Raw genomic sequence first — 17,126 nt, forward strand, 5'->3', positions numbered from 1 at the left:
CGAATCTCAATCCCCCTTTTCATTCCACCCGATACCTGCTATTTATAGAAACCTGCTATTTATGGAAACCTGCTAAAAATAGTAACTGCCGTAATGGGTAGTTGTTAAAGTGGCAAGTCATAAAAGATAGAAACCTGTCAGAATTAGGTGTTGCACTCCAACATAAATCCTAAATGAGATAGAAATTGCAAGAGGAATCCTATTCCTAATATGGTTCGAAAATAAGAGTTACGTATTAATTAAGATCCTAACGAGCCTAGAGTTCGTAACGGGCCCGGACGTATTCCGTCATAAAGTTAATACGCACTAAAAAAATCGAATAAGTCTCAAACACTCCGTATTCCACGAGTCCGAATCTGACAAGGAAATACGGCCCAGACCCTATTTTCAACGCCTGGCTCTGGGCGCCGAAATCTTCGGCGCCCAGCCTTGGGCGCTGAAAATACCTAGGTACGTGTTCTCTCCTAATTCTTCTTGGATTAGAGCTCTACAATTCTATCTTTCCACGAACTCTTTTCTATAAATATAGCCCCAAATTCGACGTGAAAAGGACACACAATTCATATTCTGAGTATTGACTCCAACCCTTAAGCCTAAGCCTCACGCTGCGAAATTGATCCCGCGTTCTGTCGCAATCGATCCAAAAATCGAACATAACGTATCCTGTCCCTTGTAGCTAAAGAATTAAGCCTGGAAATTTGAGATTCGTTAAATAAAAGGAGAAATAGCAAAGCCAAAGTGGTTAGTTTTCTAAGAACCGTGACGCACCTCTCAAGGGTGCGTCGTAATGTGTCCCTCCGCATGATTTAATTCCTTTCCTCGCCCTTTTATAAATTGTTAAACTATTAAATCTGATTGTTCTATCACGCCTAATAAAGATAATATTTTGGGAAATTGAACTATCATGCTAGGTCCCTTAAAACAATCTAAATCAGATAATCGCGATCGATCTAGTATTATGTGTTGCATATTGTTAAAATCAACACAGATTAGTTTAATAGTTAACGCATGTCCCTTCAATTCTTTATGCTGAGCTAGTAAGGATATCCTGCCTCTGGAGTTATCGAAGAGCGAGTACTCCTCTCGGTAGTTACAGTCCCCCGAACCCTCAATCTCTACCTTGCGGGTGTATGTTGAGAGATCCCCGCACCAGGGATCACAAGGGAACCTATGGCCGTCGTGGTCAAACATAATTGCACTCCCTTTATGTCACGATAACCGGGTTTTGTCAGTTTTTCTCATTGTCGTTAAAAACTGAATGGCGACTCCTATATTACTAGTCAATTGGGTGTAAACTCACAGGAAATCCAATTACACTTGATTTGACAAAAAGAAACGTCACACCCACGAGGGACGAGGTCACGCATTAGCCTCGTGCTTTTTCGACCCCCTCACAGTGGCGACTCCACTGGGGATAGTGAAGGAAATACTCGTGCTCGTAGGTAATCAAAATAGCCGAAGGGTGAAACGATCCTACCCCGCGTTTATTTCCCCATCAAGTTGGGACGACCTGAAAATCAGTATATTAATGTGAACGGGCAGAACCGCATAACGAATCTTGGCTCCCTTGAATGTTTCATCTCGGGAGTTGGGACTAAGGATACCCATCGCCAACCGGGGGGTGCATACGCTGCGAATGTTGTCCACTCGGAACTTTTGCTAGTAGTACACCCGTCCCAAACCCAATCGCTCGCCCACTAGGTCCCTCTCATTGGTGCATGCCCCCTTGGCTTACATTGTGATTGGCCTCTTGGGCGAAATTCGTCTGTTGAAGGCACTACCTCGACGGGGGCATGTGTTGGATCTGCGATAGAAGCGGTACCAAGCCGGCGTAAATACTACCCATAGAAGCCTATCATAAACTACATGACATATTATTATCTTGCCTCATGATGTAATGTTAGTTATGTGTAGCGAAATATGTGATTGTGTGTGACAAATAATGCTAGAAAACCAACGACCTTAAAAATTGCCCAAACATTCATAAACCAATTGGCCAAAGAGTTATACCAAAATACGTGTTCCGCAAACCCGAACGATCGCCACAAAAATAAGCGACGCTCGAGATGGCCCGTAACGAATCCCACAAACGCTGCACAACGCGTAAAGGACGTTATTAGGCAAGCACGCAAAATTAAAGTCGCATAAACAAAAAGTAGACGCAAACAGAAAACGAGAACCAGCCAGGGACGCATTTTTAACGCCCCTGGATGGGCGCCAATATTTCTCACGCCCTACGCTGGGCGCTGAAGTTGCTGCCTGGCCTTTTGGTCAGGCGCAGCAGCCTCGGTGCCCGCGCATAAAATATATACGTAGCAAAAAAAAAATTTCGTAAGAATTGCTGCGAGGGCGTACGAAAAGGCACTCGATCCTAAAAGCGACTAAAAAAATATATAATAAAAGTAAATAACTCTTTGTGTCGACGACAATGTTCGACACCAAAACCGAGCATGCTAATAACTATGAATGTCACACGGGCAAGTGTTTCGAAAATCCAAAGAATGACCAAAAGAAAAACCAAAAGTGTACCAACAAAAGAAAGAGCGAAAAAACCAATAGAGAGAGTCAAAAGTATAGACTAAGTAATGCTTGAAACTTTGGGGCCTAAACTTTAGCTTATCTTATGCATAAGGCTGGTCCTGCCACTTGGTGCCGATCTGAAAATCAAAGGTTAATGCGTCTCGAAGATACATCACCAACACCAGGTTTAGTGACTCCAAGCTCCGTCCGTCATCCCTCATTTCAAGGATCTCTGCTTCCCCAACCTCGATTCGCACCCTCAAACGTGTCCATCGAAGAATTGCGAGACCAGATGGCCCAAATTACCCAACTTATGAGCCAACTGAAAATGGAAAACGAAGCCTTAAGCAGCTGCGCAAGCAATAAATGACCTCGATAACGAGAAGAGGATTGAAAAAATGGTCCTACAGCAAACCATGGGGAGCAAGTACTTCTCCCTCGATCCTGAACCTTTTCCTGGCAAACTACCAGAAAAGTTTAGTTCATCTGACTTACCGAAATTCAAAGCCACGGACAATCCCCGTGATCATCTCTTGAGCTTCGTGAATGCCATGAACTTGAAAGGCGTGGACAAGTCCATGTATTTGCCTGCCTTTCCCTTGTCTTTGGAACCTGTGCCGCTCAAATGGTACTACCACCAGGACCTTAAGCTCTTCCCCACTTGGGAAGACTTTGTCAATGTCTTCATCAAGCAATACTCGTCGAACATGGATTTTCAAGTCACCATGCGCGAGTTGGAAGTCCTCTTCCAAAAGAAAAATGAAGGTTTCACAACCTACTTTGCTAGATGGAGGGACCAGGCGGCCCAACTAATCAATAGGCCTCCCGAAACAGAATTGGTCCAAAAATTCATTGACAACCTGGACCCGGCTTACAGACAACACCTTAGGTACCTGGGCCTTGACACTTTCAAAAGAGTTTATGACGTGGGAATAAAGATCGAGGATGATCTCGCAAAAACAATACAAAGCAAGCCCGCATACAAAAGCAACACCTACAACACGGGCAACACATCCCAAGCCCAAGAAGTCCATGCCGTAGAGGAAACCCCAGCACGAAGAAGCCCTGGAAGATGGGTCTGAGATCGAAAGTTTGCCCCACTCGGGTCGACTTTGGTACAAGCCTTCGAAAGACTAACCAATCAAGGAAAGTTGAGGCCTATAGGCCCCACCCGTGACCCTCCTGTCAAAAGTAAGTATTGGGTCGAGGGTACTTACTGCAAATTCCATCAAGGAAATGAGCATGACACTGAAAACTGCTGGAATCTAAAAAACACAATTCAGGACATGATAGAGGATGAAGTGATACCTCTCCCTAACGTTGGCAAACCCAACAACAACAAGAGCCCACTCGGCTCTTGTCACATCTCTCTCGACCAGCCAGAAAGTAAGAACTTTGACCCTACGGTGTACATTACACCTCAAGGTGCACCACTCGCTGTGGTCCCTATGGATCGAATCGAGAGAGAAGTGTGCGGTGTGTGGGATGATGATGTTGAAGATGTCTACCTATCTCAAGTATCGAGCCAGGACCTCTTTACCAAAACTTGGCCCGGGTATGCTCTCATTGACACCACCCTTCAGGAGCCTGAAGTCGACAATCTCACCCGATCGGGAAGGATATACCAACCGGATATTCGCCCACCTCCCATGGACGATATCCCAGTCAGACAGACTCCTGAAAACGTGTGGCACACCACTGTCGCAGAAGTCATCGAAAATCCTCTCTTGAAGCAACTAAAAAGAACCAAAGCCGAGATTACCATCTGGGATCTCATGTGCACTTCAAAGGAACATCGTGAAAAACTTATTCGCTCACTTGACCTCATCTCAGTCCCTACGGACATCACACCTGACTCGTTGGTTAGCCACGTCACGAGAGATGTTGAGGAAAAAGCAATAGGTTTTACTGACAAAGACTTACCTAAAGAAGGAGGCGCCCACAATAAGGCTCTCTATCTAGTGGTTGGATGCAAAGGACAAAACATCCCCCTAGCGCTCGTAGATAACGGTTCGGCAGTTAACATTTGCCCATTGCGAACCGCCCATTGCTTGGGGCTAGGAAACGATGACTTCCAAACCTCCACGCAAGGAGTACGAGCTTATGATAACTCTCGAAGGCCTGTGTTGGGAAAAATCAACCTTACAATACAAACCGGGCATGTGGCACGCACCACGGAGTTTCAAATAATTGACATCAAGCCCACTTTCAACCTCCTGTTGGGGCGCCCTTGGCTCCATGATTTAGGAGGTGTGGCTTCTACCTTGCACCAAATGGTTAAACTTAACCATAACGGGGTAATTCTGGAAATCCGCGCCCCTCCTCTCGACATCAGTTGTACTATGGTTGGAACAGCCGAAACTGCCGATGACCTTTACGGTTTTCAAATGGATGAAGCCATCCAGTTCATCGAGGACTATGATTCAGCATTCCTAGACCCGCGCGCATCCCGAGTCATCCCTAAAATGTTGTTAGCTCAAGGTTATTTCCCATGAACCCCTTTGGGCATAAGGAAGAAGGAATGCACGTTCCATCCTCTCCCCAACAAATCTACTCCCTTTGGCCTAGGCTATGAACCAACGGAGGAAGATATTGCTGACCGCTTGTCTAGGCTACGCCTTAACTCAGCTAAGGCCAAACAAACCACCTTCCTTCCCCCGTATCAAAGAACTCTTAACGGAATGTTCGTTCGGGAAGGAGAAGAACACCCATGCTGTGATTTCCCTGAACCCTTCGTTCAGGATGGCTTGCTAGAACCCGGATTTGAAAATTTCCATGACTGCCATACTTTGGATGAGGCACCTCACCTCACCAAGGCCAAAACAGCTAAAATGTTAGACAACCAGGCTCTATGGACATTGTTTAACGAATTGAGGCCTATGGAGGACGAGACTGTGATGACTACCCTAGCTTTACAAGATGAAGGTTTCGATCCAACCCGGTTAATCTCTCCTGCATCAACACTAGAAGAGGCCGAGAACGGATGGGTGAAGACATGTCAGTGGGTCAACACAAAGGGAATAGAATTCAATATGAGTACCGGTGAAGGACCAAAGTTTTACGAGACTAAACCCAAGGCTTGAGCCATATAGAGCACCTTAGTAAAAAAGCGCCTAGTAGTTCTTTAGATTGATAGAAAAAAATAAAGGCTTTAGATGGTCCTAAGACCCCTTAGAATATAGGCTAATTTTGTTTCAGTGTGTTTTCCTTACTTTCCAAATTAATAAAGGCGTAAGATTTCTCCTAAAAACTTTTATTCTAACACTAAAAGCACCAAACGTACTTGCAAATACAAAAACAAAGAGGCGGCCCACTCTAGGCCCAATAAACAAGGCCCACTCGGTCTTGAATCATGACATCAAAACTCATCAAAAAAAGGAATCCCCAAAATAAGCCACACTATCATATTGCCACAACATGAGGGTCTAACCCATGCAACCCAAAGAAATCAAAAAAGAAATCAAAATAATGCAAATGTTGCTAAAAAAAAAACTCATAAAATAATAAACACCGCCCCCCGCATCAACACGCACCTCAGCCCACTCAAAAGCCTACACAAAGATATTCATATCTTCCACACACTAACCCCATTCTCAAAACCATTTCAAGTCACGAATAGAAAAAATTAATCCGGACAAAAATGCGTCTCACGCTAACAGTAAAAAAGCCTCCGAAATAGCGTCAAAAATGATTTTAATACGAGTAAAAAATAAAACACAAAACAAAGAGAAAAGAAATAAATGCAAGAACATGTGAAGCAAAGCGTCGAAAAAAGACCGCCCAGAAATCATTTTCAGCGCCCAGGGCTGGGCGCCGAAATCTTTGACGCCCCAGCCTGGGCGTTGAAACTCTCTGCCTGCCTAATTTTTTCCAGAAGTGCTCGTCATTTTATCCGCACATAACGGAAAAATAACGAACACTTGGGGGGTACAACACGTATTCAGATATGCGTACAAAAAAAATTCAGATATGCGTACAAAAAATAGCCGTACAAAAAACACATGGAATTTCATTTTTATGTACAGATACGCGGCTTACGGCAAAAACAACAGACTAAAATAATGATAATACTTCACTCATTTTTACCAATTAAATAATATGTTTCCACCTCAGGGCATATCTATTAAAATTCGGTATCCTAGAATTTATTCTAGCTAGAACTACGCGCGACCTGATTCTAAGTTAGAAATATTTAACAAAGATACGTAGGCAATCCTATTTATGGATTCGGTCCAATCAAGTAAAAAACATATATACGTTGTGCAAAAGTGTTAGACATACATAAAATGAAAAAAGAGGAGAAGCAAAAATGAAAGTAAAAATAAAATACGCCTTTATTAAAAAATGATAAGAAGGAAAACAAAAGTGCTAAGGAATGAAAAACAAACACAACTGAAATAAATAAAGGGCACCTACACCCTATCAAGAACTACACTACTCTAGTTTTTCCGGATCATCAAATAAAGTCTTGTAGAGGGCAATGTTCGCAGGGTCTACCCCCACAGGTTTCTGCACTGCCCCTATATCAATCTCCATAAGAACCGGCTCCTGGATACTAACTTCCAAAGATGCCGAGGCTTCAGAAACATTCTCAGTTTGAACAGTTATAGCCCGCTCAGCCTCAAGGGCACAGACAATGGTGGGGGAAGGATTATCAACATCAACTGGATTAGTCACTGTTTCTACTGGTGGCTGAGCTTTCCTAACCCATACATTGTTCCGGCGACGACCTCCGCGAGTGCTTGCATTTCTTTTAGCAACAACAGGCCCTTTCATGTTAGGCATCTTCTTAGGCCTAGAACTGGAACGGGGAGGAACTTCCTTTCGCTTTCGATCAGGACGAGATTTCACAGTCTTAATACCATGGGTGCGAGGATTGGCAGAATCACGGCCCTCATATCTAACTCGAATACGAGGTATCAAAAGCTCAGCCGACTTCCCATTTCGAGCCTCGGTCCTCACAGCTTTATCATCGGAACTCATCCACAACTTGTAGTTTTCAGAAAGACCCACAAAGCCATTTGTAGCCATGGCCCAACGCGGGAGACCATCATAATACTTAGCCCATGCTTGAACCCGTGCTTGTGAAAAGGCCGCTACTTTAGGTGGTACTGTATCAGAAAAGGGGATAGTCTGCCTTAAGCCGTATTGACGCATGACTCGGTAAGGAAAAATATAAATGGGCCGAGATATCCCCAGCAGAGATACATAAACTGACACATCAGAACCCCCTGTCATAGTAGTCAAACCCCACCACGGTACCACCCACTTAATAGAACAGATACCATGAGTAAAAAAGGAAGCCCACTCGGCCTCGTCCTGGCCTCGGTGCAAATACTTCCGGTTACCCAAGGCTATAGGGCGATAATGTTTAGGATCGGCAGGAGTTTCTAAGAGCCTAAGTCGTTCCATGAGCCAAATCTGCAAAAACGGGTACGATCAGGTCAAAAAAAATAATAACAAACGAAACCTGGGGCGCAGTTTCAACGCCCAGGACCAGGCGCCGAAAATTCTAACGCCCAGCCCTGGGCGCTGAAACTCAGCTCCAGGCAGGACGAGTAAAAAAAAGGTGAAAAAAAAAATATATGTGCGCAAAGAAAGGTCGATTACCTGCAGCAATAGGGGGCTCCCCTTAAAATATTCAGATTTGGCATTCTTCTTCAACTCATCCGCACTCAGCAAAGTCTCGGCAACAACTAACGGCATAATAGAATAGCAACTTTCCATCTGGCTAATCAAAGGGATCAACCTTATGTCACCGAACTCACCATTGTTATTCGACAGCAAATAATGATTCAATAAGCAAAATACAAGGGCTCGAATGTTCAATTTCTGTTCGGTCATATTTTTACTAGGCCTAAAGTGATGATTTACAAGCTTTGCCAAATTAACCTCATCACCTACAACAATCTCAGCGAGCATGTTAGCATCTAGTCCTAGGAAAGTCCCTACGGTTGTTTTACCCTCTTCAATGGTGCCAGGGGTGGCAGGAGTAGCATTAGTAGGATAACCAAGGATCGCAGCAAATTCATCTGGCAAAGGACATATTTCATTGCCCCGAAAAACAAAAACATGGTGATCGGAATCCCAAAAGCTCAAGGCTGCATACAGAAAGTTATAATCAATATTAATTTGTTGTAAGCCTAAAAGTGCATCTAAGTGGTATTCTTTCAACAAAGCCTTTTCTGTAGGAGTAAGGGCTCTTAGCCAACGCCTAACAGCTCGTTGGAGGGAGAAGGGAGGAATCGACATGACAAGAGCAAGGAAGAATTAAAGCTAAGCAATTACAAGATAGAAGAAGGTTGAGAGTGATGGAAAAGAGGGACGTATCTAACCCCTATATATAGCTGAAGACATCAAGTGACATCTTGATCCCATTAGGAAACGCGTTAAGAAATCGGAAAACCAAAAATTGCCAGGAAAAGACTTTCAGCGCCCACGGCTGGGCGCCGAAATGATTAACGCCTAACCTTGGGCGCTGAAAATGCAGCCCAAGGCTCGGATCTCAAAAAACGCGGAACAGGAAAGGACTTAAAACCGTGTTGGTAGACACGAGGCCCTATTGAAATCAATATCAAAGCCCAAAAGCACCTTTAGCCCCCAAATAGTGAAAATGAATGGTAAAATTTCTCGAAACTTAGACTCGTCTCAAGGAATATATGTGTACACTTTCAAAACAAATATGAGCAAAATAAATATCAAGGTCATTCTTCGAAACACCAAAAAATATTGTTAAGTCGTTGGTTTCTCAAATGAAAAATGTTTGTTTGTCAAAATATTAATCCGGGCCAAGCTAAACCGGATATTATTGGAAAATAAACTTTGTCGCCCGGAAAATGAAGTCGCACTCCACGACTTCGTCAAAATAGCATACCACTATAAAGGTCGCTCGCACATACGAAGCACGACCCCAGACATGATCAAAGGACGTTATAAAATACGTACCTCTCTTGGCAAGAAATGACCGTCAAGCACGAGTGCTTGGGGGCTCGAAAGAAAATATATACTCCAACAAAGAGTGTGTGAAGTCAAAATCATATTCCCGGACTACTCTATACGCAGTCCCATGTTTGGATAATCTCAAAAGAAAAAAAAAAGGATTTCGACCTCAGAGTAAAGGTCGCCGTTGATACTTGTACATGGTCCTCTGATCAAAGACCAAGCGGTGGCAAAAATCGAGCCGTAAAGACTAGCTCAAAACCACAAAAGAAGACGACCATAAGACAAAGGTCCGTCTAAGCCCGTTGTCAACCCACATTCAGGTTACAACTAAGTCCGAGCATCCCTCGAAAGAATTCGCTCTTGCAAGAATGAATAAAAGAAATTCTCAAAAGAAATCACGGTGAACAAAAAATAGGAACTTGCCCATCATCAGTTGGCAAGGTCGCGTCACGAACCACGCGGGTTCCAAATCGAAAAAACGAATTCAGGGACATCCACCCTCAGCGGACAGGGCTCGCCCACCCTCAGCGGGCGGGGTCTGCGTCACTAGCCGCGCAGGTCCTCAGTTTTCGAAAAATAGAATCTTCAAAAAACAAGAGAAACAGGCTCGCCATCTTCAGCCGGCGGGGTCTACGTCACGAACCACGTAGGTCCTTATTTTCAAAAAGCACAAACAAATTTCAAAATAGATTCGTCCACTTCTATCGGACGGGGTGTCCACCCTTAGCGGACAGGTTCGCCATCTTCAGTCGGCGGGGTCTACATCACAAACCGCGTAGGTCCTTATTTTCAAACTTCAAAACAGATTCGTCCACTTCTATCGGACGGGGTGTCCACCCTTAGCGGACAGGCTCGCCATCTTTAGCCGGCGGGGTCTGCGCCACTAACCGCGCAGGTCCTTATTCGCTGCAGCGATAACTTTTTCTGGTTTTCCCTTTTTCCAAAAATTAAAGGATTGGTTTTCCGTTTTTCCAAAAAAGAACGATGTGAGTAGTTTTCCTTTTTCCAAAAATTAAAGGATTGGTTTTCCGTTTTTCCAAAAAAGAACGATGTGCTGGATTTTCCTTCATTTTACGTCCCATAAAAACAAGGGGGTTTTCTCGTTTAGCTAACCCTGGAAATAAGAATCTTTAAAAACATTTTTACCTCGTGATTGGGCTTGGCCAGGCCCAATTACACTTTTATAGCTTTGATTTCAAAAACATATGTAGCTACTCCCAATGACAAAGTGAGGGAGTTTCTACGCCTCTTTAGATACTTCCAATGACAAAGTGAGGGAGTTTCTATACTATCCGTTGACAAATCCAAATGACACGTGAGGGATATGTCGACACTTCAAGTGATGACCCTTAAGTCAAATGTTATCACTCGGGGGCTCGTGAGACCCTCGCAAAACAAGTCACATACACTATGGCTTGTGTGACGCACTCCGTCCAGTACTTTGACCATCGTCTCATCCCGAGACTCAGTCAAAGTGGGGGCTAACTGTAGACACCTACTTTTGTCCCCATTCCCGAAAGGGAAGGTTCGATGATGAGAACATAAAATCTCCACTTGGCAACGCATCTCCTATAAGATAACGAATCTCAATCCCCCTTTTCATTCCACCCGAAACCTGCTATTTATAGAAACCTGCTATTATGGAAACCTGCTAAAAATAGTAACTGCCGTAATGGGTAGTTGTTAAAGTGGCAAGTCATAAAAGATAGAAACCTGTCAGAATTAGGTGTTGCACTCCAACATAAATCCTAAATGAGATAGAAATTGCAAGAGTTCCTAATATGGTTCGAAAATAAGAGTTACGTATTAATTAAGATCCTAACGAGCCTAGAGTTCGTAACGGGCCCGGGCGCATTCCGTCATAAAGTTAATACGCACTAAAAGACTCGAATAAGTTTCAAAAACTCCGTATTCCACGAGTCTGAATCTGACAAGGAAATACGGCCCAGACCCTATTTTCAACGCCTGGCTCTGGGCGCTGAAAATACCTGGGTACGTGTTCTCTCCTAATTCTTCTTGGATTAGAGCTCTACAATTCTATCTTTCCACGAACTCTTTTCTATAAATATAGCCCCAAATTCGATGTGAAAAGGACACACAATTCATATTCTGAGTATTGACTCCAACCCTTAAGCCTAAGCCTCACGCTGCGAAATTGATCCCGCGTTCTGTCGCAATCGATCCAAAAATCGAACATAACGTATCCTGTCCCTTGTAGCTAAAGAATTAAGCCTGGAAACTTGAGATTCGTTAAATAAAAGGAGAAATAGCAAAGCCAAAGTGGTTAGTTTTCTGAGAACCGTGACGCACCTCTCAAGGGTGCGTCGTAATGTGTCCCTCCGCATGATTTAATTGCTTTCTTCGCCCTTTTATAAATTGTTAAACTATTAAATCTGATTATTCTATCACGCCTAATAAAGATAATATTTTGGGAAATTGAACTATCATGCTAGGTCCCTTAAAACAATCTAAATCAGATAATCGTGATCGATCTAGTATTATGTGTTGCATATTGTTAAAATCAACTCAGATTAGTTTAATAGTTAACGCATGTCCCTTCAATTCTTTATGCTGAGCTAGTAAGGATATCCTGCCTCTGGAGTTATCGAAGAGCGAGTACTCCTCTCGGTAGTTACAGTCCCCCGAACCCTCAATCTCTACCTTGCGGGTGTATGTTGAGAGATCCCCACTCCAGGGATCACAAGGGAACCTATGGCCGTCATGGTCAAACATAATTGCACTCCCTTTATGTCACGATAACCGGGTTTTGTCAGTTTTTCTCATTGTCGTTAAAAACTGAATGGCGACTCCTATACTACTAGTCAATTGGGTGTAAACTCACAGGAAATCCAATTACACTTGATTTGACAAAAAGAAACGTCACACCCACGAGGGACGAGGTCACGCATTAGCCTCGTGCTTTTTCGACCCCCTCACAGATAGGTTATCATTATATTTTGTATTCTATAAGTGTGGAGAGTATTTTTTTTAGTCTAGGGAGGGACACCAAAAGTGGATTTACTAAAATAACCTCAGTAGAAGAGACCGTCCTTAAAAACCATTTATCCCACATGTCGCTCTCTGGTTAAAAGTTTGTCAGCTTTTTTTTCTTGATTTAAACTAAATAATTATAACATTGTTTTACTGAATCTATTATTACCTAAAATAGGAGTATAATGAATTTACATAAGATAAACAATGGCAACTTATGTAGTCATGAGAATATTTTATGCTGAAAATATTTTTAGTTTCAAACCACTGATATGCTTACAATATTTTTAGGCTGGGGGAACTTATATAATAATCAGGAAAATTTGCAAATTACTACCTAGGTCTTTAATAACTCTGTAAATTACTACCTAACTTGTTAAAAGTTGTAAATTACTACCTAGATGTTTAGTTATTGTTGTCAATTACTACCTTAGTTCATATTCCGACCAATTAGTCACTAATTATATCATAACAACCGTAAACCTATTTTAATTATTTTAGTTAATTAATAAAAAATTTAATAAATTCCAAAACTAACTAAATCTGAAAATTACCACACACACACACAAAAAAAAAAGAACACTCAAAAAATATATTTTTTTGGGGGGTAAAAAAAATGTAGACTGCATTAGGGATTTAGGGTAGGGCAAATAACCCATTTCTTCGTCAGAACTTCCCACTAATTAGAACTCTTCTTACAACCTCCATTAACACCGCTGCCGCCGCAACCTTCAACAACAGCATAATACTTCAAGAAGAAGGCAACAGTGAGAACCACCCAGTCCAAGCAGAAGATCACAACATAAATTCAGTATCATAACCCCACTTGATTCCTTCCTTAATATTCGAACATTAATTCATCATAATCCCCATTTTCTCTCTCCTCATTCCTCAACCCACCACCACCACCCTGCTACAATCATCATCATACCCATATCTTTATCTCACAAAAACCCAGATTCCAAAACATTAAAGAACAACGAAAAGGTCCCGCAAACTTATTTAAGTACGACATCACATAATAAAAAGATCTTCAATTCAACCCAGAAATTAAGGGCACTTTCGGATTTTGGGATTTTTTGGGGTTATTTTTATAAAATATGATTTTCGAATTTAATTAGTTTTGGAATTTTTTTAAAAAAATTTACTTAATTAAAATGATTAAAGTATGATTAACGAGTGCTTATGATATAATTAGTGGCTAATTGGTCGGAATATGAACTAAGGTAGTAATTGACAACAATAACTAAACATCTAGGTAGTAATTTACAACTTTTAACAAGTTAGGTAGTAATTTACAAAGTCACTAAAGACCTAGGTAGTAATTTGCAAATTTTCCTAATAATCATAATAAATTGAGTGTATGCTTTAATAACTACTCCGTAATACATTTATTTTATTTAGGTGGTGTAATTTTGATTCCCTAACCTATGCAAACCTATATTTATCAAACAAAACAAAAACATATGCAAACCTATTATGTATATCAATCTTAGCTATGTAATGATATTGGAAGTTATCATACTGTGTATTTTTCTACCACTTACGTACATTAGGAACTAAATATTAGTTCCATGATCAACAATTGTCACAAGTTGACTTCAAATTAAATATATGAAGAATTTAGTCTATATAAAGAATGAAAATTATCTATTTTTTATAATGGGAAATACTCGTATTATTTATTTTTTTGCAATTCTTTAGAGCACTATCATCAATGTGTGAAAAAACCCCACTCACCACTCTCTTTCTACCACTTTCTTACTCCTCCACATCATTTTCCTCACAAACAATTTTATTTTTGTAAAACCCATCCCACCAATTTACTAAAAAAAATCACTCACCAATCTTATTTTTACTATTCATTATACCCCACTACACTTTCTATCTCCCACATACTCCATCTATTTTATACAAGTATTTATTTTATGTCCATTTAAATTAATAGCTTAATGATTTAAAACACTTAAGGTAAATAATTGTAAGTTAATTATTTTTTATATATTTTTATTTTCTTTAAAATTATATTTTCTTTAATTTATATTTACTTTAATTTTTTATTCATGTAAATATATAATTAATGTAAAAAATACAAAGGGACATAACTTAAATTTCATAATGTATTTTGGATAACTTGAATATTACAACAACCAAAACATATTCCATGATAGACCTAAAAATCATAAAACCAAATTAAAGTACATTTCACACATCATTAAACCAAATTCAATGTTAAAAAACACAAGCATAATAATGACAAATCTTCACTCGACACAAGAGTTTATTGATTATTGGGTCCATATTTTTGCCAATTATGTTCGATTAAATCATCTTTCAGAGACTGGTGAGTTTGACGGTTACGCATTGCTACTCTTCTCCCCAAGTAATCGTTAATGTTGACGGGACGACCAGCTTGGAACTCGAAAGGTTCACCATTATTCACCGTTGCGCTGGAGCTCGAAAGGTCTTGTTCATAGTACCTTCTTAACACATCAGCTCGGATATACATGTCTCGTTCATCCTCAACTAGCATGTTGTGCATGATGAGACAAGCCTTCATTATGTCAGATAATATATCTTCATCGTAAGCAAAAGAAGGTTGTCGTATAATGGCAAACCTCGCTTGTAAAACTCCAAACGCACGTTCAACATCCTTCCGAACATGTGCTTGTCTATCAGCAAATAGCTTATGCTTTTGAAGTTGAGGACGAGTAAATCCTTGGATAAACGTAGCCCAATTTGGATAAATACCATCTGTTAGTTAATACCCCATGTTGTATTCATTTTCATTCACCTGAAAATTTATAGGAGGTGATGTACCTTGCAAAACATCATCAAACACAGGTGAACGATAAAGAACATTAAGGTCATTGCATGAACCAGGGATACCAAAAACTGAATGCCAAATCCATAGATCTTGATCTGCAACAGCTTCAAGAATGAGGCTAGCATTCCCGCTACGTCCCTGGTATTGACCTTTCCAGGCGTTAGGGCAGTTCTTCCACTCCCAGTGCATGCAATCAATACTTCCGATCATGCCAGGAAATCCGCGCATTTCATTTTGATAAAGGATCCTTCTTAAGTCTTTATCTGTAGGACTTCTTAGGTACTCCTCTGCAAAATGCTTGATCACCCCTTGAGTGAAATGCAATAATGATTTTCTTGAAGTTTTTTGACCCATTCATACATATTCATCAACCCCATCCGGAGCCAGACCATACGCAAGCATTCTGATCGCTGCAGTGCATTTTTGCAATCCTGATAACCCTAGCTTGCCAGCAGCATTTCGTCTCTGCTGCATGAAAATATCGTTTTCAACCACTTTGTTCATGATTCGACAAAATAATGGTCTTCTCATTCGAAACCTTCGACGAAACTTCTTTTTTGAATACACTGGATTAACCGCAAAGTAATCGTTAAACAACCGGTTATGCCCTTCTTCACGGTTTCTATCCGCTAGAATACGACTTTCACCATCATTCATAGTTTGACGTCTAGGACCTCGAGGGGAAAATGTGTTTGGTAAATGATGAGTGATGATTTCGTCAATCATTTGATCAATTTCTTGGTTTTGATCTTCTTCAAAAGATTTTGAGCTTGAACTATTTTGAAACAACATTTTTTAAATGAGATTGATTGAGAGAATGAGAAGTAGGTGTGAGGATGAGAATGACTTTGATAATGAGTATCTATTTAAAGAGGATTGTTGATAAGTATCTTGATTTCATGATATGATTTTATTGGATGTTATTAGATTTTCTAGGATTTTCGATTTGTTGATAAGGTTATCTGGATTTGTTGATAAGGTTACCTGGATTTCGGATAAGATATTTTTGGATTTTCGTAGATTTTCTAGGATTTTCGATTTGTTGATAAGGTTATCTGGATTTCGTGATAAGATTTTATTAGATTTTTGTAAGATTTTCTAAGATTTTCGATTTGTTGATAAGGTTACTTGGATTTCGGATAAGATATTTTTGGATTTTCGTAGATTTTCTAGGATTTCGATTTGTTGATAAGGTTATCTGGAATTTGTGATAAGATTGACTATGAAAAAAATAATAACTAATAACTAAAATATAGTACTTCAAGGAAATAAATATATTACATACCACACAATAATACAAGGTTAAAGCCTTAACTAATACAAGTTTAATTAAAGACACAACACGAACTAATACGAGCTTATTGAAAATTAACTAACACAAGTTTACGACTTAAAATCTTAACGCACCAAATAAATTAAAAATTAAACTGAACTAATTAGCACCACCATAAAGCTCCAGAATAAATCTTTCCTTGGTTTGTTCTTCAAATGCAGTTAAATTTCCCTTCGACATCAATATTTGCAAGAACTCATTTTTCATCTTCATCGGTTCCATCTCGAGCCTCTTTCTTTCAGTTTCAGCATTTGCCTCAGAAACTTGAACATGCCTCGCCTCTATTTCCATTTGCTGTTTCATCCTGGCTTCCTTTGACATGTCAAACTCCAGTCTCCTTTGGCGAGTCTGGTTCTCTTGAAGCCTCATTTCAGTGTTAGCGTGCAACCTATCACCAAAACTAGAAACTGCCTCTGATGATGATGCCCCTTTTCCTTTTCTTCTAGCCTTAGTTTTTTTTAACACCATCTAGTCGATTCAGACCCCCAGATACGAAACTTTCACCACTTCCTA

At 40.6% G+C, this 17,126-nt stretch overlaps 2 protein-coding genes across 2 annotated transcripts; both read right to left on the minus strand.

Annotated features, from left to right (window-relative positions):
• Window positions 1–14,734: 14,734 nt before the first annotated feature.
• LOC110785265 (uncharacterized) lies at window positions 14,735–15,634 on the minus strand. The gene is made up of 2 exons (XM_021989716.2): window positions 15,274–15,634; window positions 14,735–15,207 (listed from the first exon to the last, which is right to left on the minus strand). Exons 1-2 carry the CDS (start codon window positions 15,632–15,634, stop codon window positions 14,735–14,737), a joined length of 834 nt encoding a protein of 277 aa, XP_021845408.2.
• LOC110785264 (uncharacterized) lies at window positions 15,635–16,072 on the minus strand. The gene has a single exon (XM_021989715.1). It carries the CDS (start codon window positions 16,070–16,072, stop codon window positions 15,635–15,637), a length of 438 nt encoding a protein of 145 aa, XP_021845407.1.
• Between the last annotated feature and the right edge of the window lie 1,054 nt (window positions 16,073–17,126).

The sequence above is a fragment of the Spinacia oleracea genome, chromosome 3, assembly GCF_020520425.1.
Source record: "Spinacia oleracea cultivar Varoflay chromosome 3, BTI_SOV_V1, whole genome shotgun sequence".
Classification (NCBI taxonomy): domain Eukaryota; kingdom Viridiplantae; phylum Streptophyta; class Magnoliopsida; order Caryophyllales; family Amaranthaceae; genus Spinacia; species Spinacia oleracea.